Consider the following 27,038-nt stretch of genomic DNA (forward strand, 5'->3'; position numbering starts at 1 on the left):
AAAGAAAATGTGGTATATGTATACAATTGAAAAGTATTCAGCCATAAGAAACAATGAATTCTTGCCATTTGCAACAACCTGGATGGAACTAAAGAGTAAAATGCTAAGTGAAATAAGCCAGTCAGAGAAAAACAGATGCTATATGATTTTCTTATATAGAAACAGATATATAAGAAATGAAACAAATGAACAAAGGAAATAAAAGAGACAAACCAAACAAAAAATAGACCCTTAACTATAGAGACCAAATGTTGGTTACCAGAGGGGAGGTGAATGAGAGTATGGGTGCAATAGGCGAAGGGGGATTAAGAGTACACTTATCTTGATGAGCACTGAGGAATACATAGAATTGGTGAGTGACTATATTACTATATTATGCACCTGAAACTAACATAGTATTGTGTATTAACTATATTGGAATTAAAATAAAAAATATATAATGCCCTCCAAGGTTGACCATGTTGCCACAAATGGTAGGATTTCCTTCTTTTTATGGCTGAATAATATTCCATTATATAATGTATGAATGAGACTAATGCCATCTTGGATAAATCCATCATGAAGAACACTCTGTGACTTTAAGGCTTTTTTGAGCATAGCCCTCCCTCCCCATTCGTTCTTTTTATCTAAACGCACACAATAGGGCAGCCCTGGTGGCTCAGCGGTTTAGCATTGCCTTCAGCCCAGGGTGTGATCCTGGAGACTTTGAATCGAGTCCCATGTTGGGCTTCCCGCATGGAGCCTGCTTCTCCCTCTGCCTGTGTCTGTCTCTCTCTGTCTCTGTCTCTCTCTCTCTCAATCTCTGTGTGAGTCTCTCATTAATAAATAAAAATCTTTAAAAAAAATAAATAAACGCACATAATAACCCTTAAGTATATCTTTAGGGCATAGCATCCTTGACTGCTTTGACATATGACTATGGTATACAATTATTTCTCAAACATTTCCTCCCTAGTGGTCTCCAGCACTACTTCCCAACCACTCAGGCTATAAAAGCAGATCTTAGAGGAGGTGGAGTTTACAAAGATGAACTCATTTTGCAGCCACCTAAGACAAACTTCTGTCCATAAGTCACTTTAATAAGCCATTTTTGTGAAGGTGCAATTACTAGCTTTTTTCTTCCTTCATACAGTTCTTTTGGCCTCTGTAGGTCATTTTGCATATAACTCCCCATCATGGAACATATACATATGTGCACTACATTTTCTTTATCCACCTATCGATGGACACCTAGGTTGTTTCCATATATGGACTATTTTGAAAAATGTTACAATGAACATGGGAGTGCAAATATATCTTTGAGATATATGTATATAAGCATCTAAACTACTTAAAATAAAAGCCAAACATAATTTTTAACACAACCATAAAGAGAATTAGTGGTTAAACCCCATATATCTGAGAAAAAAATGGATTCCTCCAAAACCAATTAGAAGGTTTATTCTGAAAACCCAAGACAGTAATCAAAACTTTCTCTCAAATAATTCAAGAATGGGACAAAGATGTTATTGATATAATGTATACATGTATAACACAGGAAACCCTGAAAAGTGTCCATTACTTTATCTGATCCTCAGAAAGCCCTTGTGATGTAACTGGGGTAACATTTCTCTAAATTGATAGATGATAAAATCAAGGCCTAGAAATGGAAAGAAACACAACAAAGTCCCATCAGGGAGACATTTATTAAACCAACTTGAGACCTCAGATTGGGATTGTGACTCACTTTTATGGTCTTTATGAAGGAGGTAGATTAGAAGATTTCTACATTTCATTCCAGATTGAAACCAATGATTTATGACAATATTATACTCCTTCCTTTTTAAACCAGAGAAAAGTTAAAATCATTGATATTCCCGGTAGGAGTGAAACGATGTAATGATTGTCCTTCTCTTATTGACTAACTTCAGTAAGCATAATACCCTCCAGTTGCATCCATGTCGAAGCAAATGGTGGGTATTCATCATTTCTTATGGCTGAGTAATATATACCACATCTTCTTTATCCATTCATCTTTCAATGGGCACCAAGGTTCCTTCCACGGTTTCGCTATTGTGGACATTGCTGCTATAAACATTGGGATGCAGGTGTCTCAGCTTTTCACTGCATCTGTATCTTTGGGGTAAATCCCAGTAGTGTAATTGCTGGGTCGCAGGGTAACTCTATTTTTAACTCTTTGAGGAACCTCCACACAGTTTTCCAGAGTGGCTGTACCAGTTCACATTCCCACCAACAGTGCAAGAGGGTTCCCCTTTCTCCACATCCTCTCCAACATTTGTCGTTTCCTATCTTGTTAATTTTCACCATTCTCATTGGTATGAGGTGATATCTCATTGTGGTTTTGATTTGTATTCCTTGATAGCAAGTGATGCAGAGCATTTTCTCATGTGCTTGTTGGCCATGTGTATGTCTTCTTTGGTGAAATTTCTGTTTATGTCTTTTTAAAAATAGTGAAAGGGATTATAGGAATGAAGAGAAAATGAGTGGGAAAATTAGAGGGTGACAAAACTTGAGAGACTCCTAACTCTGGGAAACGAACAAGGGGTAGTGGAAGGGGAGGTGGATGGGGAGATGGGGTGACTGGGTGACAGGCACTGAGGGGGGCACTTGATGGGATGAGCACTGGGTGTTATACTATATGTTGGCAAATCGAACTCCAATAAAAAATATACATATAAAAAAAGAAAATATTTTAACAAATCATTGATATTTGTTTGGAGTGATGAAGGGACTGTATCAATAATTATTTTCTAAAATATGGTATGTAAAAATAATTTATTGTTCTTTTTTTACGAAAAAATATTTTCAGTTAAAAAACAACTTATTTTCCAAAATAAGAATGAAACAGTGTTTTGTTTCTCCATAATTTTAAGAATTATTTATACTTGAGTTTTGGCTTTGGGAGCTGATATCATCTTTATCCATTTATCTGTAGATGGACGTCTGAGCTCTTTCCATAGTCTGCTATTGTGGACATTACTCTATAAACATTGGGGTGCTGATGCCCATTCGGATCACTACATGTGTATCTTTGGGGTAAATACTATTAAGTACAGCAGTTGCTGGGTCATAGGGTAGCTCTATATTTAACTCTTTGAGGAACCCCCACTGTTTTCAGAGTAGCTGTACAAGCTTGCATTCCTACCAACAGTGCAAGAGGGTTCCCCTTTCTCCAAAGCCTCATAAAAGTTTGTTGTTTCCTGTCTTGTTAACTTTAGCCTTTCTGACTGGTGTGAGGTGGTATCTCATTGTGGTTTGGATTTGTATTTCCCTGATAGCAAGTGATGTGGAGCATTTTTTCATGTGTCTGTTGGCCATTTGCATGTCTTATTTGGAGAAATGTCTGTCCATGTCTTCTGGCCATTTCATGACTGGATTGTTTATTTCTTGGGCATGGAGTTTGAGAAGTTCTTTATAGATCTTGGATACTAGCCCTTTATCTGATATTTCATTTGCAAATATCCTCTCCCATTCCATAGGTTGTCTTTTACTTTATTGACTGTTTCCTTTGCTGTGCAGAAGACTTTATCTTGATGAAGTCCCAATAGTTTATTTTTACTTTTGTTTCCCTTGGCTTTGGAGACGTGTCTAGCAAGAAGTTGCTGTGGCCAGGGTCCTCACAGAGGCTGCTGCCTGTGTTCTCCTCTAGGATTTTGACGGCTTCTTGCCACACATTTAGATCTTTCAACCACTTTGAGTTTATCTTTGTGTATGGTGTAAGAGAATTGTCCAGTTTCATTATTCTGCATGTGGCTGTCCAATTTTCCCAACACCATTTATTGAAAACACTGTCCATTTTCCATTGGCTATTCTTTCCTGCTATGTGAAAGATTAGTTGACCATAGAGTTTATTTTTCTTTGTGTTTTTTTTTTAAGATTTTATTTATTTACTCATGAGAAACAGAGGGACAGAGACACAGGTGGAGGGAGAAGCAGGCTCCATGCAGGGAGCCTGACATGGGACTCAATCCTGGGTCTCCAGGATCAGGCCCTGGGCTGAAGGCAGTGCCAAACCACTGAGCAACCTGGGCTGCCCGACCATAGAGTTTAGTGTCTATTTTTGGCTTCTCTATTCTGTTCCATTGAGTATGTGTCTGTTTTTGTGCCTGTACCATATTGTTTTGATGATCACAGCTTTGTAATACACCTTGGAACCCAACATTGAGATCCCACCAGCATTGGTTTTCTTTTTCAATACTCCTCTGGCTATATGGGGTCTTTTCTCATTTCATTCAAGTTTTGGGACTATTTGTTCCAGCTTTCTGAAAAATGCTGATGAGATTTTGACAGGAATTGCATTAAATGTGTAGATTGCTCTGGGTAGTATGGACATTTTAACAATACTTGTTCTTATAATCTATGAACATGCAGTGTCTTTCCATTTCTTTGTATCTTCCTCAATTTCTTTCATAAGTGTTCTGTAGTTTCTAGAGTACAGATCCTGGTTACGTTTATTCCTAGGTATCTTGTACATACTTTTGAAAACATTCCCATAATCAATATAAAAGACATTTTCATCATCCCCAAAGATTCCTGTTGTCCCCTTTTTTTCTTTTGTTCTGTTTTAATTATTTTTTATTTTAAATTCAATTTGACAATATATAGTCTGACACTCAGTCCTCATCACATCTATGCCCTCCTTAATGCCCATCACCCAGTTACCCCAACCCCCCACCTTTCAATGTACTGTTGGATCCAAATGGCTAGTATCTTGGTGAAAATTTCAGCACTCATATTCATCGGGGTTATTGGTCGGTAATTATCCTTTTTGGTGGGGTCTATGTTTTTATATAATAAATTTATTTTTTATTGTTGTTCAATTTACCAACATACAGAATAACACCCAGGGCTCATCCCGTCAAGTGCCCCCCTCACTGCCCGTCACCCATACACCCCCACCCCCTGCCCTCCTCCCCTTCCACCACCCCTAGTTCGTTTCCCAGAGTTAGGAGTCTTTATGTTCTGTCTCCCTTTCTGATATTTCCCACACATTTCCTCTCCCTTCCCTTATATTCCCTTTCACTATTATTTATATTCCCAAATGAATGAGAACATATAATGTTTGTCCTTCTCCAATTGACTTACCTCACTAGCATAATACCCTCCAGTTCCATCCACGTTGAAGCAAATGGTGGGTATTTGTCATTTCTAATGGCTGAGTAATATTCCATTGTATACATAAACCACATCTTCTTTATCCATTCATCTTTCAATGGAACCGAGGCTCCTTCCACAGTTTGGCTATTGTGGACATTGCTGCTATAAACACCAGGGTGAAGGTGTCCAGGCATTTCATTGCATCTGTATCTTTGGGGTAAATCCCCAACAGTACAATTGCTGGGTCGTAGGGCAGGTCTATTTTTAACTCTTTGAGGAACCTCCGCACAGTTTTCCAGAGTGGCTGGACCATTTCACATTCCCACCCACAGTGTAAGAGGGTTCCCTTTCCTTTGCATCCTCTCCAACATTTGTGGTTTCTTGCCTTGTTAATTTTCCCCATTCTCACTGGTGTGAGGTGGTATCTCACTGTGGTTTTGATTTGTATTTCCCTGATGGCAAGTGATGCAAAGCATTTTCTCATGTGCGTGTTGGCCATGTCTATGTCTTCCACTGTGAGATTTCTGTTCATGTCTTTTGCCCATTTTATGATTGGATTCTTTGTTTCTTTGTTGTTGAGTTTAATAAGTTAATTACAGATCTTGGAAACTATCCCTTTATCTGATATGTCATTTGCAAATATCTTCTCCCATTCTGTCGGTTGTCTTTTAGTTTTGTTGACTGTATCCTTTGCTGTGCAAAAGCTTCTTATCTTGATGAAGTCCCAATTGTTCATTTTTTGCTTTTGTTTATTTTGCCTTCGTGGATGTATCTTGCAAGAAGTTACTGTGGCTGAGTTCAAAAAGGGTCTGTGTTCTCCTCTAGGATTTTGATGGAATCTTGTCACATTTAGATCGTTCATCCATTTTGAGTTTCTCTTTGTGTATGGTGAAAGAGAGTGGTCTAGTTTCATTCTTCTGCATGTGGATGTCCAATTTTCCCAGCACCATTTATTGAAGAGACTGTCTTTCTACCAGTGGATAGTCTTTCCTCATTTATCGAATATTTGTTGACCATAAAGTTCAGGGTCCACTTCTGGATTCTCTATTCTGTTCCATTTATCTATGTGTCTGTTTTTGTGCCAGTACCACACTGTCTTGATGACCACAGCTTTGTAGTACAACCTGAAATCTGGCATTGTGATGCCCCCAGCTATGGTTTTCTTTTTTAATTCCCCTGGCTATTCGGGGTCTTTTCTGATTCCACACAAATCTTAAAATAATTTATTCTAACACTCTGAAGAAAGTCCATGGTATTTTGATAGGGATTGCATTAAACGTGTAAATTGCCCTGGGTAACAGTGACATTTTCACAATATCAATTCTGCCAATCCATGAGCATGGAATATTTTTCCATCTCTTTGTGTCTTCCTCAATTTCTTTCAGAAGTCGGGATCCCTGGGTGGCGCAGTGGTTTAGCGCCTGCCTTTGGCCCAGGGCGCGATCCTGGAGACCCGGGATCGAATCCCACGTCGGGCTCCCGGTGCATGGAGCCTGCTTCTCCCTCTGCCTGTGTCTCTGACTCTCTCTCTCTCTCTCTGTGTGACTATCATAAATAAAATAAAAATTAAAAAAAAATTTCTTTCAGAAGTGTTCTATAGTTTTTAGGGTATAGATACTTGACCTCTTTGGTTAAGTTTATTCCGAGGTATCTTATACTTTTGGGTGCAATTGTAAATGGGATTGACTCCTTAATTTCTCTTTCTTCAGTCTCATTGTTAGTGTATAGAAATGTCACTGACTTCTGGGCATTGATTTTGTTTCCTGTCACGCTGCCAAATTGTTGTATGAGTTCTAGCAATCTTGGGGTGGAGGCTTTTGTGTTTTCTATGTAGAGTACCATGTCATTGGTGAAGAGGGAGAGTCTGACAATTTGAATGCCTTTAATGTCTTTTTGTTGTCTGATTGCTGAAGCTAGGACTTCCAGTACTATGTTGAATAGCAGTGGTGAGTGTGGACATCCCTGTCTTGCTCCTGATCTTAGGGTAAAGTCTCTCAGTGCTTCCCCATTGAGAATGATATTTGCTGTGGGCTTTTACTAGATGGCTTTAAGATATTAAGGAATGTTCCCTCTATCCCTACACTCTGAAGAGTTTTGATCAGAAATGGATGCTGTATTTTGTCAAATGCTTTCTCTGCATCTAATGAGAGAATCATATGGTTCTTGGTTTTTCTCTTGCTGATATGATGAATCACATTGAGTGTTTTACGAGTGTTGAACCAGCCTTGTGGCCCATGAAGAAATCCTACTTGGTCATGATGAATAATTTTCTTAATGTACTGTTGGATCCTATTGGCTAGTATCTTGTTGAGAATTTTTCCATCCATGTTCATCAGGGATATTGGTCTGTAATTCTCCTTTTTGGTGGGGTCTTTGTCTGGTTTTGGAATTAAGGTGATGCTGGCCTCATAGAACGAATTTGGAAGTACTCCATCTCTTTCTATCTTTCCAAACAGCTTTAGGAGAATAGTTATGGTTTCTTCTTTAAACGTTTGATAGACTTCTCCAGGGAAGCCATCTGGCCCTGGACTTTTGTGTCTTGGGAGTTTTTTGATGACTGCTTCAATTTCCTCCCTGGTTATTGGCCTGTTCAGATTTTCTATTTCTTCCTGTTCTAGTTTTGGTAGTTTGTGGTTTCCCAGAAATGCCTCCATTTCTGCTTGATTGCCTAATTTATTGGTGTATAGCTGTTCATAATATGTTTTTAAAATCGTTTGTATTTCCTTGATGTTGGTAGTGATCTCTCCTTTCTCATTCATGATTTTAATAATTTGAGTCTTCTCTCTCTTCTTTTTAATAAGGCTGGCTAATGGTTTATCTATCTTATTAATTCTTTCAAAGAACCAACACCTGGTTTTCTTGATCTGTTCCACAGTTCTTCTGGTCTCGATTGTTGAGTTCTGCTCAAATCTTTATTAACTCTCTTCTTCTGCTGGGTGTAGGATCTATTTGCTGTTTTTTCTCTAGCTCCTTTATGTGTAAGGTTAGCTTTTGTACTTGGGTTCTTTCCAGTTTTTGAATGGATGTTGTATTGCGATGTATTTCCCCCCTCAGGACTGCTTTTGCTGCATCCCAAAGATATTGAACGGTTGTATCTTCATTCTCATTAGTTTCCATGAATCTTTTTAATTCTTCCTTAATTTCCTGGTTAACCCTTTCATCTTTTAGCAGGATGGTCCTTAACCTCCACGTGTTTGTGGTCCTTCCAAACTTCTTGTTGTGATTTAGTTCTAATTTCAAGGCATTATGGTCTGAGAATATGCAGGGGACGATCCCAATCTTTTGGCATCGGTTCAGACCCGATTTGTGTCCCAGTATGTGGTCTATTCTGAAGAAAGTTCCATGTGCACTTGAGAAGAATGTGTATTCAGTTAAGTTTGGATGTAAAGTTCTGTAGATATCTGTGAAATCCATCTGGTCCAGTGTATCATTTAAAGCTCTCATTTCTTTGGAGATGTTGTGTTTAGAAGACCTATCAAGTGTAGAAAGCACTAGATTGAAGTCACCAAGTATAAGTGTATTATTATCTAAGTATGTCTTAACTTTGGTTATTAATTGACTGATATATTTGGCAGCTCCCACATTCGGGGCATATATATTGAGGATTGTTAAGTCCTCTTGTTGGATAGATCCTTTAAGTATGATATAGTGTCCCTCTTCATCTCTCACTACAGTCTTCGGGGTAAATTTTAGTTTATCTGATATAAGGATGGCTACCCCTTCTTTGTTTTAAGGACCATTTGAATGATAAATGGTTCTCCAACCTTTTATTTTCAGGCTGTATGTGTCCTTCTGTCTAAAATGAGTCTCTTGGGATCCCTGGGTGGCCCAGCAGTTTGGCGCCTGCCTTTGGCCCAGGGCGCGATCCTGGAGACCCGGGATCGAATCCCACATCGGGCTCCCGGTGCATGGAGCCTGCTTCTCCCTCTGCCTGTGTCTCTGCCTCTCTCTCTCTCTCTCTCTCTGTGACTGTCATAAATAAAAAAAAATAAAAAAAATAAAATGAGTCTCTTGTAGACAGCAAATAGATGCGTCCTGCTTTTTTATCCAGTCTGAAAACCTGCACCTTTTGATGGGGTCATTAAGCCTGTTCACGTTCAGAGTTACTATTGAAAGATATGAGTTTAGTGTCATCATGATATCTATTCAGTCCCTGTTTTTGTGGATTGTTCCACTGGATTTCTTCTTAAAGGGGAATTTTGAGAGTCTCCCTTAAAAGTTCTTGCAGAGCTGGTTTGGAGGTCACATATTCTTTCAGTTCCTGCCTGTCTTGGAAGCTCTTTATCTCTCCTTCCATTCTGAATGAGAGCCTTGCTGGATAAAGTCTTCTTGGTTGCATGTTTTTCTCATTTAGGACCCTGAATGTATCCTGCCAGCCCTTTCTGTCCTGCCAGGTCTCTGTGGAGAGGTCTGCTGTTACCCTAATACTCTTCCCCATAAAAGTCAGGGATTTCTTGTCTCTTGCTGCTTTAAGGATCTTCTCTTTATATTTGGAATTTGCAAGCTTTACTATTAAATGTTGAGATGTTGAACGGTTTTTATTGATTTTAGGGGGGATCTCTCTATTTCCTGGATCTGAATGCCTGTTTCCCTTCCCAGATTAGGAAAGTTTTCAGCTATGATTTGTTCAAATACATATTCTGGACCTCTGTCCCTTTTGGCGCCCTTGGAAACCCAAATTAAACGCAGCTTTTCTTCCTCAGGCTGTCATTTATTTCCCTAAATCTATCCTTATGGTCTTTTAATTTTTTTTATTTATGATAGTCACAGAGAGAGAGAGAGAGAGAGAGAGAGAGAGAGGCAGAGACACAGGCAGAGGGAGAAGCAGGCTCCATGCACCGGGAGCCCGATGTGGGATTCAATTCCGGGTGTCCAGGATCGTGCCCTGGGCCAAAGGCAGGCGCCAAACCGCTGTGCCACCCAGGGATCCCCCTCATGGTCTTTTAATTGTTTGTCTATTTTTTCTCAGTTTTCCTCTTTGCCATCTACTTTTCTTCTATGTCACTCACTCATTCTTCCACCTCGTAAACCCTCGTCGTTAGGACTTCTAGTTTGGATTGCATCTCATTCAATTGATTTTTAATTTCTGCCTGATTAGATCTAAATTCTGCAGTCATGAAGTCTCTTGAGTCCTTTATGCTTTTTTCTAGAGCCACCAGTAGCTGTATAATAGTGCTTCTGAATTGGCTTTCTGACATTGAATTGTAATCCAGATTTTGTAACTCTGTGGGAGAGAGGACTGTTTCTGATTCTTTCTTTTGAAGTGAGGGTTTCCTTCTAGTCATTTTGCTCAGTGCAGAGTGGCCAAAACCAAGTTGTATTGGGAAAAGGAGAAAAAGAGAGGTTAGAAAGAAGGAAAGAAAAGAGAAAAAGAAAAAAGGAAGAATAAAGAAAAAAAAGAAGAAAAAAAGGTTGGGGAAGCAAACAGAAATCAAAAAGAAAAGAAAAACACGGGGGAATACCTTCTGATTCTGTATACTTTAAGTCCCTTGACTTCCCCTGGAACTTGTCAGTCTAGCTGGTCTTCTGGGGGAGGGGGCTGTTGTGCTGATTTTCAGGTGTTAGCACTTGGGGGAGTTGCTCTGCCCCCTGCCTGGTGCAGGGCTCAGTGGGGTTGTTTACCCCGTGAGGCCCCAGGAGGAACAACTACAGTGGCGGCGGCCATCTCTGGAACCCTGGATTCAGCTCCCGCAGAACTACAGAGCTCTCAGTCTGCAGGGGCCTGGATGCTCCGGGGGCGAGGCCGCTGATCTGCTCAGCTCGGGGCAGGAGCGTCCTTGCTGTCCTGGGCCCTCCTGGCCCCTGCCTGTCCCAGGGGGAGGTCGGATCCTGGGCTGTGTCCCTGGCGCCCTGTGCTCCCGGGCCTGGGCTATTGGATTCGCGCTCCCGGCCTGGCAGCCCCCTCTCCGCAGAGCCGCCGCCTGAGCCCCTCCGAGCTGCTCCCGGGTCAAGCCGGGCACACGCTGCAGCCCTTTAGGGAGCTTGGCACACCCTCCCTGGGTCGCAGGTGTCTGTTAGTGTCCCTGGGAGCCTAAGGGAATCCCCGCCCTCCCGCAGTCCTGCTCTTACTCCCTGTGAGCCCCTTTCCCCCGGGAAGATTGTGAAGCTCCTGCTTCTCCGGGACGGGGCTCTCCTGTCCTGGGGACACTCGCCCTGGCCTTAGCCAGGCTCCTCGCGGGGCCCTTCCTCCTTGGATGCCTTTTGTTTCTTTATTTCTTTTTCCCCGTCTTCCAAACTTGATAGAAGCGTGATCTCTTCTCACTGTAGCATTCCAGCTGTTCTCTCTTTAAATCTCAGGCCGAATTCGTAGATTTTCAGGATGATTTGAAGGTTATCTAGGTAATTTGGTGGGGACAGGTTACTTGGGGGACCCTACTCTTCCGCCATCTTGCCCCTCCCTCATTCATGATTTTATTAATTTGGGACATTTTTCTTCTCTTTTTGATAAGTCTGACCAGGGGTTTATCAGTCTTATTAATTTGATCTCCTGACCTTGCTGGTAATTCACAGTTTATGGCAACACCAAGCTGAAAGCCCATGCCTAGGCTCCCTGATTACAACCAGCTTCCCTGCTCCAATGCTTGGGGACTCTGTAACACTCAGGCACCCTGTTCTTTCTGTGACCCCGGGAATCCTGAGACCACACTGTCCCACATAGGATTTTGCCCCACTGTGCCAGCTAAGCACCTTTCAGGTGGGAACATTCCTCATCAGAGCAGCTTCTGAAAGTTCTGATTTTGCACTCCACTGCTGTATCACTTACTGGTAGCTGGAATATGGAGGATCCCTTCCCCCCCCTCAGTTTATCTTCCAATATATCCCCTCATTCACTTCTCCGCACCTCGTACTTTGCAAAAAGTGGTCACTTTTCTATTTGTAGAATTGCAGTAATTCTTTTCTTAGATAACAGCTTGAGTTCACAAGTGTTCAAAATGATTTGAAAGCTATCTATCTGACTTTAAGTGATCGGATGAAACGAGGGTCCCTTACTCTTCCACCATCTTCCCTCCTCTGTCCCAAGTAGTTTTAATGGTGAGAAAATATCCAAATTCCCTCTCCCTCTCTCATGGGAGGTTTCTACCGTTGCTGCTGTTTGATATATCCATTAAAAATAATAATAATGAGTGGTCTCTATTGGCATGAACCAACCCCAGGAGGTAACTGGGAAACAAATCAGTTTGCATGCCCCAAAGTGCTCTCATATCTGGACACTGATTTGTCTCAAAGGTAGAATATAAGGGTGGGGAGTACTGTGGGATTAAAGAAGAATTCAAATAGTAGTACCCTCGGGTCTAGGGGTAACCTGAGGCCTCGCTCACCATTGGACCCCAGCCATGTCAATCATTCCTTCTCAGCAAATCAGCTTAGAGCTCATGGTGGAGGAAGTGGCCTTTTGTTGACTCCTCCAAGTTCCACCTCTCGTCTTCAGGCCAATGGAATCCTTCGTGCCTTGTCCACAACCACCTCAGGCGCCATCTTCTTCGAGGGCTCCTTGGGGTGCCCCTCTGTGCCTGCTGTGACAGGGCTTCCACAGGCACCTTCATGGACTGTTGGGCCCTCTGAAGCCATCCTCTCTGCCGCCCCCACAGCCTCCTGACAGGTGCTTCTGCCAACAACCTCCCCTTGGGGGAAGTCACTTCAACAGGTGCCATCTTCGCCGCAGTTATCGCTGCGGCCTGATCACAGCTCCAGTTGAGGCACAGACCTGCGGGCCCCTCCTGCCATGTCTGCCACAGAGGATCCAAGTCTGATGCCAGGTGGCCAGGACCCCAGGCCCCTCAGGGTCCCACTGTCACCTTCAGAAGGGGTGGATGGAGTCAGGGAGAGTGCAGCCTTCCTAGCTTCTGAAGGGCTTTCCCGAGCCCTTCTTGAAAAGGAGGGTGGGCGGGACGCTGCCCAAGCCGCAGAAAAGATCTGGGATGTAGAGATGCTAGAAGAGGAGCATGAGGGGGAAGTGGAGGAGGAAGAGGAAGAAGAGGAGTTTGATTTCGAGTTCGGGGACCAGGAAGTCGATGAGTACCAGTCGCCAGATTTCGAGTATGAGTTTGGGAATGAGGAGGAGTCTGAGTCAGAAGAGGGCGAGGCCAACGAGGAAAAGAATGAGGAGGAAGAGGAAGTGATTGAGCAAGAGGAAGGCAACAGCCAAGGCCAAGAGCATGCAGAAATTGCTGCGGGGCCTCCTGAGGCCCCCATGACTCGATTTTGGTCCCTCTTCAGGGTTTTGATTCATTCCCTGCTACACCGTATCCATGATAATGACCATGTCCTGGTCCAGCCCCACACATGCTGCATGGTGATCAGCTGCCACTCCTGGGAGGCCCAGGACCGTGGAGAGGGACCGGTGCCTCCAGATGTGGAAGAGCCAGGAAGAGTCCTGGATCAGGAGCACCCGAGAGAGGAAGCAGAAGTCTGGGTGGGCGAATACCAGGCAGAGGGCTCCCCACCCTGAGGGCGACAGGCACCAACAGAGGGCCCTGCATCCCAAAAGGCAGAGGAACCTGCAGCAGAGGCCCTGGGAGATGCCTCTGAGTCCTAGGAAGATGGGGACTGTGTATCCTTCAAGTTCCAAGATGGTGAGTGGCGGCCAAGTCCTCAGGACCTTGAAGCCCCCACTGGGGCACCCAGCTTAAAGGCAGGCAGTACTCAGCACTTGCTTTTAGCCATTAAGCAGCAGGTGAAAGCTCTCAAAAACCTTCAGGCCCAGTATGCCCAAGTAGAAGCTCAATTCTACAGAGATTTTCACGATCTAGAGAAAAAGTATGCTGCGTTCTACCAACCTCTGTTTGATAAGAGATCTGAGATCATCAATGCAATCCATGAGCCCACAGAAGGTGAATGTCAGTGGCAAGTAGGTGTTCATGAAGGCACATGTGGAGATATGGAAAGAGAGCCTGTGGGAGAAGGGCACACAAATGGCATACCTCACTTTTGGTTGACGGCTTTTTAAAACGTGAAGATCCTCAGCAGGATGATCCAAAAAAGTGATGAGCTTGTACTAGAGCACCTGGAAGATGTAAAAATTAAAATTTCAGGATTCGAGGAACCAATGAGCTTCACCATAGAATTCATCTTCAAGTCAAATGAATACTTTTTCAACAAAGTCCTGACGAAAACCTACCAACTGCGATCAGACCCAGGTGATTCTGATCCCTTCTTCTCCAAAGGGCCAGAAATTATCAGTAGCACAGGGTGTAAGATCTACTGGAAAGAGGGGAAAGATGTCACCATGAAAACTAGCAAGCTGCAGAGAGGTGAGGTCCGCAGAAGTTTTGCATCCACCACCAGGAAGATGCCTGGCTCTTCTTTCTTTTTTTTTTTTTTTCTGGCTCTTCTTTCTTCACCTACTTCTATCCTCCTGATTCTCCTGAGGTCAGAGAGATGGATGTTGCCACCGATTATAAATTGGGCTATTTTTTCCATGAAGTTCTGGTCCAGAAGTCTGTGTTATTCTTCACTAATGAAGCCAGAGATTATAACTATGAAAGTGCTGACGATGATGCCCGAGAAGCTGGAAGTGAGGAAAAGAAAGAAGTGATCAGAAATGAAAAACCTGACAAAAGGGCTGGAAAAGATCTGGACCCAGAAGAGAGCAGTTGCTAAGAACCCAGGTATGTGTGTGTAGTTTTGTGTATCACCCAGCCATGCCTGACATACATCAGTTGTGCTTCTAAACGTTCTCAGTAAACCACAAGATCTATGTCTAAAACGTAGTTCGGTGAGCCAGTGTAATGTTAATGATGTCTATTTGTATAGAATGCAGCATATTCTGAAATGTACTTCATTCACAGCTACAAGTCCTTCCAGTTACAGCTGTAAGTCTTCTACAGGTGGGAAATGTGTCTGCCCTGGTAGCAGAGACCAATGTTTCTTTAGAACATGGTTACCAGAACAGGTGGCTAAAGCAGCCTATATGAACACTAGCTGCGCCTTCATCATTTAGTTATAGTAATGTGACCTCCTATATGAAGTAGAGATAATTCCTTTGAGAATGTGACTACTTACACAGGTATCATAAGAATTGTGTGTAGGACCACATTTAATGAGTGATGCCTAGCCATTTGTTCAGTTATAATTTTTATATTTCAGGGGACAGTGAAAAGAAAGAAAATAGTCCTGGCAAGATTACTGTTTATCACTGGATTGGTACACAAGTTGATCTATGTCCAACATATTTTGTCCTTTCCTTTAAATTTCTCCTTTCCCAGATGTTGGAACTTGGATTCTGGGAGGTAAACAAGTATACTTTATGGATAGAGTACAGGCTTTTAAAATCAAAGAAATGGCTAAATACAGAATGTTTCCTCAAAACAAAATGAATAAGCCTTTTTGGTGTTTGGCAAATAACAGATGAGGTTGACATGTCACAGAATTGAAGACATTAGATTATGCAAGAGCGCCCTGATACCCAGGGTTCTGGGTTACAAGAGGAAAACATGATTTCTCCTGTTAGCTCAGAAGTACATAGGATTGCCTATTCTTAGACTAAGAAAGTCACTGTTGCATGTTAGTCAAGTTCAATTTTTAATTGTATCTTATTTCATCTACAGTTCGGAGGCATAGAAGACATGAATGAAGAAAGCAACAATGTGTTTGTTCTTCATGGAATCAAGATTTTCCAATTTTCACTTGTCCATGAAATTTTATCACCATTCATTTTATTCCAATGTCTTCAGATATTCCAGAATTATGACAGCAGTTGTTCACATTAAAAATAAATGTTTGTTTAAAATGAATAATTCGCAGATTTTTTAGATATATAGCACCAACTCAGATCTATCTTTGTATCTTTTTGTTTGGGCCCACCTGACTATTACTGAAAGGAACTACTTTCAACAATTTGGTTGTTTTAGGTTCTTTTATATATCCTACAATTAATTAAAAACTTATAAACAACTTATATAAAGGATGTTGTCCCTACTGCATTCTTTTAAAGTTATCTGATGGATGACCTACCTTACCTGGAGACCAGTGGTGCTGGGTTGTACTGCACTGATGTGGACCGGTGGCAGCAGCATCACCTGGGAACTTGTCAGAAATGCAAATTCTCAGGCCTCACTCAGGCCTCAATTGGTAATTCTGATGCTGGGCCACAGTCATAGTTTTAGAAGTCCCCCAGGTGATTCTGAATCTCAATGATGTTTGTGAACCACTCATTTCAAGCAATGAATGCATCTATGGTAGGAACAGCATTAATTCAGTGATGTGAGGTTGGTTCAGGTAGACTGTAAGGTCTGAGCTGGGAATGAGAATGGAATTCTCAAAGACCTGGGACACAGAGAACGACATTTTAGAAGGACAAACATTAGATGATGGCAGTGCAAAATAATGCATAAGGGAACAAGTTCATTGCAGAAATGCACAAACACTATGACACCATGTATATGAACTTTCAAAACATGCAAAATAAACATTTAGATTATGGATACATATATATGTAGTAAAAAGTGATGGAGCAATGCACAAATATGTAGCATGCAGAAAGGCATGTAGTGGAACAATAAAGATCTTTTTTAGGATACTGGTTATGTCTTGTGTAGATGGCTAGAGGATAATTAAATTGGGGATAGGATATCTTAGTTTTCTACTTCTGCCATAACAAATTACATAAAATAGTTGGTATAAAACAGAAATTTATACCCTCACACTCTGGGGGCTGACACTGGCAGTTCTCTGTTTCTGGAATTCTGTTTTCAGGTAAAATCAGGTTGAGGACACAGCCACATTTCCTTTGAAGGTCAAGGAGAGAATATTCCTTGCCTCTTCCAGATTCTGGTGACTCCTGGAATTCTTTGGCTTGTGGCAGCATAACTCCAATATCTGCCTCCGTTTTCATATGACCTTCCCTGTGTGTCTGTGACTTAATTTTCCTTCTCTTTTATCTTACAGTCATATTAGTCATTGAGTTTAGGCTCACCCTCCAGTTCCATCCATGTCAAAGCAAATGGTGGTTATTTGTCCTCTCTGATGGCTGAGCAATATTCCACTGTCTATATATACCACATCTTCTTTATCCATTCCTCTGTTGAAGGACATCAAGGCACCTTCCACAGTTTGTTGTGGACATTGCTGCTATGAACATTGAGGTATAGGTGTCCTAGGGTTTCACTGCATCAGTATCTTTGGGGTAAACACCCAGCAGTGCAATTGCTGGGTCGTAGGGTAGCTCTATTTTTAACTTCTTGAGGAACCTCCACACTGTTTTCCAGAGTGGCTGTACCAGTTCACATTCCCACCAACAGTGCAAGAGGGTTCCCCTTTCTCCACACCTTCTCCAAGATTTGTTGTTTCCTGTCTTGTTAACTTTAGCCATTCTCACCAGTGTGATGTGGAATCTCATTGTGGTTTGGATTTGTATTTCCCTGATAGCAAGTGACATGGAGCATTTTTTCATGTGTCTGTTGGCCATTTGCATGTCTTATTTGGAGAAATGTCTGTCCATGTCTTCTGGCCATTTCATGACTGGATTGTTTATTTTTGGGCATGGAGTTTGAGAAGTTCTTTATAGATCTTGGATACTAGCTCTTTATCTGATATTTCATTTGCAAATATCCTCTCCCATTCCATAGGTTGTCTTTTACTTTGTTGACTGTTTCCTTTGCTGTGCAGAAGACTTTATCTTGATGAAGTCCCAATAGCAATTTGTGCCTTATCCAGTAAATGGTGAAGTTTACCAGCTGAGTCTGGTCAGAGAAAGAGACAATCAAAGGGAGCCTTGCAAAAACAGTCAACCTAGGATGATTGCAGGCATATAAAATCCTGTGCTTTGTTCTCTGGGGTGGAAAATCAGAGGTTTCACACTTTAGAGGAGGGGTAATAGGCTTTGCCCAAGTAATCCAACCAGTCTTTAAACAAATAAAAAAGCAAAGAACAATAACAAGCACCAGAGGGGGAACCAGTAGCAGAATAGCTACAATTATCATCTCAAATGCACAGTTTTCCACAAAAAATTAAGAGATGTGCAAAGAAACAGGGAAGTCTGACCCCAGTTTTGATTTACTGCTTTCCACCTCACTGGTAAGAAAGAGATGCTCCACCCTAAATGGGATGGGATGGCCAAACACAAGACAGATGAAATAAAACAGAAGTTTATTAATCAGTTGTACAGTTCCAAAGGAAATCATGGCAGTCTACCCAAGGCCACTTGAGAGTTGTACTTGGAAACAGAGTGAATAAGCAGGGGCTGAGGAGGAAAGGCTTTGTAGAAACAAGAGGTTAATGTGACCCTTAATTTTATGGGAGGATGTGATTGGTTTGAATAGTTTTGCAATCTGACAAGGAAGTGAAAAATATTAGGCTGAGGATTGGGTGGAGTATAGCGATCTGGCTCTTAGGGGACCTGTCTGTCTAGACAGGTCTTCCCACTGGCTGGGGGGCAATATTGGGTAATAGCAGAAGGACACACAGCTAGGCTTTTGAGTCCACATGTCAAAGTAGCACATGGATTTTTAAGCCTTCCAATATAGACCTAAACAGTGGGAAAAAACTCATCAAAAGGAACTGCCTGGCTTTCCCTGTGGATCCCTGCTTGTGAAGGACTGCAGATCAGTAAGTGAGAAATTGTGAATTGTTGAAGTGGCTGCTGCAGGCTAAGTAGGAAAGACAACAAAGATTGTGCAGTCAGGACTGTCATAGGAGCCTGAGGGTATATTTCTAGCATCAGAGTGTTACATGAAGCACTCATAAAAGATGAGGCCGGGGGGTCCCTGGGTGGCTCAGTTGTTGGGTGTCTGCCTTTAGCTCAGGTTCTGATCCTGGGGTCCTGGGATTGAGTCCCACATTGAGTTCCCCACAGGGAGCCTGCTTCTCCCTGTGCCTATGTCTCTACCTTTCTCTCTGTGTCTCTCATGAATAGATAAATAAAAATCTTAAAAAAAAGTGAGGCCAAGAGAAAGAAAGCTTCTTAGCAATCAAACTAAATCCAAGCACAATGTCTTACCAGAGCAAAAAGGAAATATTCAGATTTTATGAAAGCCTGCATTCAGGAGGAGTAAATCCACCAAAGAATGAAACTGGATTGTTGACATCAATTTATTAAATTATAGGAAGTATAAACACAAAAGAGAAATCCATGAAACAAAGTAGAATTGGACTTGATATAGATATTACTTTGATCACATCAATACCAAGAGCAGAAGAAAGTCTAACAAGTATCTAGAAAGCTGGTGGTTATGAAATGACAAATCAGTATGTAAAGCAAAATGGAAAATAGAACATAATCTTCCCTCTGGCAATCTCTGGTGGACTATGTTATTGGGTCTGTATTTTCTCATGTCTTCCACTTTTTTTAACATTGAATAACTGACACATCAGACCTAGATTCTCCAGGACAAGCTGTAAAACTGAAGAGACGGTAAAACCACTTGATATGGCACAAGTGGGTGAGACCGCTTCTGGTAATGCTGAATCAACTAATGGAGCAGTTAATTCAAATCAAGCAGTTCAAGTGAGGCAACTGATAATGGTTTAGAAGAAGAGGAAGAAACAGTTCTTTGGGATATCTCACCCTTTAAGCACCAGTAATTCTAGATAGCAGTTATTCATCAGGTCATGCAGAGGCCACCTATGAGTCAGACTAGAAAGTATTTGACCTTTATTATGTCATGAAATATGCTCTGCTACTAACAGAAGAACAACTAAATCGTAAATCTGCTTTTCTCCTGAATGAAAGGAGCACACCAGAATTCTGCCTAATTTTAGACCTGTATAAAACACTACATGCACTGTAGTCTAAATGACCTTGGAGATGTTGACCTTACTTTCCAGTCATTTGCAAGATATCCTTGATCAGATTTTGGTTAGTTTAAGACTATGCTTCCAGGAATCCTGAAAATCAGTTTATCTCAAAATATGAGGTTGTTCTTTTTATTATTCCTCAGACAGCATTAGCAATACCACCTAAAAGTGTTAGACCCTAAAAGGCAATTGCTCAGGCACTAACCTTTCTGTGAACATTATTTTAATTTATAAGGAACATATACAAAGTATTTACCCTCAGAAGACATCTTTCAAAATTGTAATTGTTGACAAACTACCACAAGCCTTTACATATCAGCTTTTCAATGGAATTGTTACAAAAAGCAGGCTTGTAGTTAATATATTACAATATACTCCTAAAAGTGATTCCTTTTTTGTAGAAGCTTGTAGTCTTGAATGGAGATTTTCGACCTCACATCAGAGGAAAATTTTGCTTGCATGATTTGCTGTCTTCAGATTAAATACAAAGACTTGTCAAATCGCTTAAGGGAGAGAGAATACAGGGCCCTATTGGATGAAGGCAAAACATTGTTATTACTATTGAAATTTTTCATTTTTAGCAAATCTTGCATTTCTTAATTGTGGTGTTCAGTGATAATCAATGGTTACAGAAAGAGACTTTATCTCAGATTCAATACATAGAGAGGCTGAGGCAAAATGTCCTTGGAATTCATGCAACTCTGAAATTTTTTACATACAGAACATATGTAGTTTACATAGAATTATGCTTCTGCCACAAGTACTTTTGACCTGTAGTCATAAAAGATTTTATAATAAAAAAAGATGAAAATGGACTTGTATTTCTCTCACCATTTGGTGTTCTCAGTGGATTCAAAGCCATTTTTCTGTTACTTTAAGATTATCATCTTAATAGAAATTGCCAGTAAAAGTTGTTTTATTTTTCCTGTTAGGGTTTATAACTCTTTTTACATTTATTGACCTGTGTCAGAATTTCATTATGTATTTTAGCTGAAGCACTTCATAGCCTTTTTTAAATGGTCAATTTTGCTTTTTACAATACACTTGAATGCCATTTGCCTACTTGTTCTGCCTGCCTGCATATTGTGTATTTGTTTTAAAATTCTCTCTAATTTCAGTCCAAGTTTCACTTAGAAAGATGCGCATTTACACTTTGTTTCCTAAATATTTCACTGTAGTTGAAATCTTTTCAGAAATGAAGACATCGAGTAGATAAGAATATATAAATGACTAATACTCATAAGATGTAAACCATTGTGATGGCATATGTCCCAAATGGTAATATCTTCCAACAGCACACAGATTTAATGGATGAAGGTATGCCTCGGACATCAGGAATCTTCAAGGAGAGTGAATTCAGCCACCTTTTGCATTTAATTTGATTGCTGCTCCCTTTAGCTTTCTCCAGGAATGAAGCATTCAGCACAGTGACTCAATATTTTCACTTAATTTGCATGGGCTGAGTACCTCTGTTATGTTCTCAGTGGTAATCTAGTTAAAGCTCTGTGCATCAGTTCTGGTTATAACTTATTCTATACATAATCTTGTGGCATAGCACACATTCGAGCCATAAACATACTTAATATGCTTTTACAGTGGTTTTCTCTGTGACAAGAAAGTGGTCTTTAAGGCTCAGTTCTCTGGTAGAGCTACCATAAGTGATTGATACTTTTATAGTAATTTTTATTCTGCTTTTAGTGAGTTTTTATTTGAAACTCAAATGTGTAATATGTAATAGAATGTTTTCCTATTAACTGAGTTAACTTGCCATAAGCTCAGTCTGCTTTCCTATAATGGGTGCCACAGACTCAGACTGCTTTTCTTTAGAGTGTCAAAGAAAAAATCTTTTTTCTAGAGAGAAGTTTGATATTTTCTATGCTTGTTAAGAAAGTATAGTATTAGAAATTAAGAGTGGACAAGTGGAAGTTGAATATTTCAACTAGTTATTATTTATATTAATTGCTTACTAATAAAACTTGTACTTTTTACATATTAGATGCAGCTTTGTTATCAAATGAATCCTAAAACAAGGAGAACATTTAACTTTGAATTATTTATTTTAAAACCACTAGTTATAGCAATTATCAGTATGTTAAGATTTTCACATTTCATCAGATTGAGCATTTTCTCACTATATTACCTGTTGTGTATGTAGTCAGCATGTTTACTAAAGTATAAAAATTAGCAATTTTAGGATGCCTGGGTGGCTCAGTGGTTAAGTATCTGACTTTGGCTCAGGGTGTGATCTCAGAGTCTTGGTATCGAGTTCCGCATCTGGCTGCTTCTCTGTCTCTCATGAATAAATAAATAAAATCTTTTTTTTAAAAATTAGCAACTTCAGCAAGCTTATTTTGAAGAAATTTCTTATTTAAAAAATAATTATGGCAGATTTTCTTCAAAAATAATTGAAATCATTTGCAATTCAGAATGCCATTTTTAAATTTACATCAAGGTATTTTGCTTATAGGAAATATTACAGATTTATTTTAATGATAATCATTGATATGTACTTTTGTTAAGATATCTAGCCATCTTTATGTTTTTAGTCTCCATCTTTCCTGAAGAAAAAAAAAATTCATAGTTTCAAATAAAGGGACTGCTTGTGAGACTGACCTGATGCCATATTTAACAAATAGTTATCACAAATTAACCACTGTATGTTCAAAAACTAAAAGATCCACTATTTTTTAAAGATTTTATTTATTTATTCATGAGAGACACAGAGAGAGAGAGAGAGAGGCAGAGACACAGGCAGAGAGAGAAGCAAGCTCCACGCAGGGAGCCCGACCTGGGACTCGATCCTGAGTCCAGAATCAGGCCCTGGCCTGAAGGCGGCGCTAAACCGCTGAGCCACCCAGGCTGCCCAGGAACCACTATTAAAGTACACACAAAAGTATGATGACAATGCCTCATCCAAAAAAAGATTGTTGGGGCACCTGGGTGGCTGTCAGTTAAGGGTCTGCCTTTGGCTCAGGTCATGATCCTAGGGTCCTGGGATCAAGCCCTGCATTGGGCTCCCTGCTCAGTGGGGAGCCTGCTTCTCTCACTCCTCTGTGCTTGTGCCCTCTGTCATAAATAATAAATAAATAAAATAAATAAATAAATAATAGATAGATAGATAGATAGATAGATAGATAGATAGATAGCAGAACAACTCCACAATTAAAGGTAGAGAAAGCCACATGGAAAGGGTAGGAAGGGATGAGACAAGTTGATGGAGCTAAATAGTCCCATGGGACTGTCCTTAGGAGGGAGGAATGCTGCAGGCATGGAGAGGGGAGAGAAACATATATCACACTGAGTAGCATAACACAGAAAAGATGAATCCCATAACATCTGCCTTTAAAAAAACAGAGAGGTTACATTTTATGAGTTCTTACAACTGGTGAGCCTTAAAACCTGGAATTTTAAAAACCAAAGGGCTCAAGTCTAAGAGAGCCAGCAGGGTGATAAGAAATTGACTCCCTGCCCTCTAAAATATACCACAATAAACAGCTCATGGAGATAAAGTATAGAAGTAACACTTTGAAAAATGCCTAGGCATATGTGAGGGAAAGTTGTTCACTCATCTCACAACAGATACTGGAGGGACAGAGATCCTTGGCAGACGCCTCCATGAACAGAGAAGCTGGCAGCACATTTTGCTCCCCTTGTCCCCACCATAAACACATGGCCATCTGTGGGAAACCGCATAGTGCCAAGAAGCCTGCCCCATATCTTGCTAATGCTTCTGCCTTGCCCCCCACCTCATGAATATTTCATTGAATAGCTTAAACCTTCCAAAATCTGGGGATGGAAACAGAAATCCAGATCTATGAGGTATAGAGATTCCCCAACAAAACCAACCGAAATTAATCCACACCCAGGCACATGGTAATTAAAATGGCAAAAAGTAGAGATAAAGAGAACATTTTAAAAGCAGCAATAAAAGAGAAGACAGTTATATACAAAGGAAACCTTATAAGGCTACCAGTGGATGTCTCTGCAGAAACTTTGAAGGCCAGAATAAAGAGGCATGGTATATTCAAAGTGCTGAAATGAAAATAAATCTTTAACCAAGAATACTATATGCAGCAAGGCTATGAATCAGAATAGAAGGAAAGAAAAAGAATTTCCCATACACACAAAAGTTAAAGTAACATTTGAGCACTAAAGCATCCCTTCAGGAAATGCTGAAGGGGACTCTGAGTGTAAAGGACAGAGCATAACTGAGTATGAAAAGTAGAAAGCACAAAAGCAATAAAAATAGTATGTTTGTAAAAATCAGTCAAGGGACTCACAAAATAAAAGGATATTAAGTATGATACCATATACTTAAAATGTGGGGAGGGGAAAGATTTGGTTCAAGCCAGCTTAATATAGACTGCTATATGCAGAAGAGTTTTCATACAAATCTGGTAACCACAATTTAAAGCCCGTAATATATATGCAAAAAATAAAGAGAAAGAAATCCATGTATACCACTAAAGAAAGCCACCTATTCATGAGAGAAGAGGATTTGAGGAAAGGAAAAGAGAATTACAAAAGCAACCACAAAAAAGTAACAAAACAGAAATAAATACATACCTATCATAATTACCTTGAATGCAAATGTACTGAACACTCCAATCACAAGACATAGGGTGACAGAATGAAAGAAAACAAGACCCATCTATATGCTGTCTACAAGAGGCTCGTTTCAGACCTAAAGATACATGCAGTTTGAAAGTGTAGGGACAGAGAAGCCATTTATCATGCAAATGAATATGAAAAGAAAGCCAGAGTCGCAATATGCATATCAGACAAAATATATTTTAAAACAAACAAAAACTATAACAAGAGACAAAGGACACTATATAAACATAAACAGAACCCTCCAAAAAGAGGATATAACAATTGTAAATATTTATGCACCTAACATAGGAGCATACAAATACATAAAGCAGTTAATAACAAATGTAAAGGAGCTAACTGGTAGTAATGCAAAAATATTAGGGAACTTTAACACCCCACTTACATTGATGGACAAATCATCCATACAGAAAATCAACAAGGAGATATTGGATTTAGGGACACCTGTGGGTGGCCCAGAGGTTGAGCATCTGCCTTCAGCTCAAGAAGTGATCCTGGAGTCCTGGGATCAAGTCCCACATTAGGTTCCCTGCATGAAGCCTGCTTCTCCCTCTGTCTGTGTCTCTGCCTCTCTCTCTGTGTGTGTGTGTGTGTGTGTGTCTCATGAATAAATAAATAAGATCTTAAAAAAAAAGAAATAGGGCAGCCTCGGGGGCTCAGCTGTTTAGTGCTGCCTTCAGCCCGGGGCGTGATCCTGGAAGCCCGGGATCGAGTCCTACGTCAGGCTCCCTGCATGGAGCCTGCTTCTCCCTCTGCCTGCGTCTCTCTCTCTCTCTCTCTCTCTCTCTCTCTCTCATGAATAAATAAATAAATAAAAATCTTAAAAAAAGAGAAAGAGATATTGGAGTTGAGTGACACCTTGGACCAGATGGATCTAACAGATATATTCAGAACATTCCATCCTAAAACACCAGAATATACATTCTGCTCAAGCACACACAAAATATTCTCCAGGATGTATCACATACTAGGCAGCAGTCAAATCTCAACAAATTCACAAAAATCAAAGTCATACCATACATCTTTTATGGCTACGACATCATGAAATTAGAAATCAACCACAAGAAAAAATCTGGAAAGAGCACAAATACATGGAGGTTAAATAACATGCTAATAAATAATGAATGGGTCAACCAAGAAATCAGAGAAAATTTCTTAAAAAATACATGGAGACAAATGAAAATGAAAACACAATGTTCCAAAATCTTTGAGATGCAGCAAAAGCTTTCCTAAAAGGGAATTTTAGAGGCCTAATATATGAAATAAGAAAAATCTCAAATTTATAAAGTTAAAAATTGGACTACCCTATGATCCAATAATCACACTACTGGGAGTTTGCACAAAGAATTTGAAAACACTAATTCAAAAGGGTATATGCACCCCTCTGTTTACTGCAGCTTTATCTACAACAGCCAAATTATGGAAACAGCCCAAGTGTCCATGGATAGATGAATGGATAAAGAAGTTGTGGTATATATTTACAATGGAATATTATCCAGCCATCATAAAAAATGACACCTTGCCATTTGCAACAACATAGATGGAACTAGAGAGTATAATGCTAAGCAAAATAAATCAATCAGAGAAAGACAAATACCATATGATTTCACTCATTTGTGGAATTTAAGAAATAAAACAAATGAACCAATGCAAAAGAGAGAGAGAGAGAGACAGAGAGACAGAGACAGAGAGAGAGACAGAGACAGAGAGAGAAACCAAAACAAACTAGTAACTTTAGAGAACAAATGGATGGTTACCAGGGAGAAGGTGGGAAGGGAATGGGTGAAATAGGTGAAGGGCATTAAAGAGTGCACTTATCTTGATAAGCATAGAGTAATATATAAAATTGTTAAATCATATACATCCAAAACTAATTTAGCTTTGTATGTTAACTATACTGGAATTAAAAAGAGAAACTCACGTGTGATTTTTAAGGCCTGACTATAGGCAATTACAAAGGTTTCCATGGCAGACCTCATAAGAGATTCCTGCTCTTCCCAAACCAGACTTGTACAGCTAATGAACTGAAGTCTCTAAAGGGAGTTGTCAAGAAATCAGGCTCTCCTGGCTTGCCATGCTCTTACATGGGGCTGCATTCCTAGCTCAGGTGCCTCCATTTGGAGGCCTCTTTATCACTTGCCTTGGCAGAGGTCTTCCTCGGGTACCTCAGCTGAAGTCTCCTTAGAGGGGATAGAGAGGGAAGGAACGCCGAGAAACATTTTCTTCTCTCTAAATCAGTACTCCTGCACTCTAATCCCTTCCCCCTTCCAGCATTCCTGAGATCCTCCATCCATAAAACTTCAGAAGCATTTTTTTCAGGGGTCCCTCCACAGTGGGACAATCCTCAGGTCTGTGTTCATTCATCTGACCCTATACTGGTGCTGGTCCATGGGCAAAAATGGAACAGAGAGAAGTCAGCACTCTCTCCAGTTTAGCTTTTTGCTTTTCTTATGGCAGTCAGTGATTTAAGGCTTGACTGTTACTTTCATTTTGGCTTGTTGTCTAAAGCATCTACTCTGGCAGATCAGTTTTCTCTCCAGCTCAACTGAGCTCCTGACAAATCTGTGTAGTGAGCCAGGCAATTAACCACAGTGCCA

General features: G+C 40.5%; 1 protein-coding gene and 1 pseudogene across 2 annotated transcripts in view; both read left to right on the forward strand.

Annotated features, from left to right (window-relative positions):
• The first annotated feature begins 12,537 nt into the window (after positions 1 to 12,537).
• The window catches only part of LOC112649532 (proline-, glutamic acid- and leucine-rich protein 1-like), a 40,884-nt gene continuing 26,383 nt past the window's right edge, over positions 12,538 to 27,038 (forward strand). Inside the window, exons 1-2 of one of the 2 annotated variants that reach the window (XM_025431876.3) lie at positions 12,538 to 14,705; positions 15,645 to 15,911. In XM_025431876.3, the coding sequence (XP_025287661.1) occupies positions 12,821 to 13,546 (726 nt within the window). In that variant the 5' untranslated portion in view covers positions 12,538 to 12,820 and the 3' untranslated portion in view covers positions 13,547 to 14,705; positions 15,645 to 15,911. Of the gene's footprint in view, positions 14,706 to 15,644; positions 15,912 to 27,038 lie in introns of those variants that run through there. The other variant, XM_049107653.1, reaches the window with a different exon arrangement.
• Positions 13,638 to 19,881, forward strand: LOC112649119 (CTD small phosphatase-like protein 2; annotated as a pseudogene).

This window comes from Canis lupus, chromosome X, assembly GCF_003254725.2.
Source record: "Canis lupus dingo isolate Sandy chromosome X, ASM325472v2, whole genome shotgun sequence".
Classification (NCBI taxonomy): domain Eukaryota; kingdom Metazoa; phylum Chordata; class Mammalia; order Carnivora; family Canidae; genus Canis; species Canis lupus.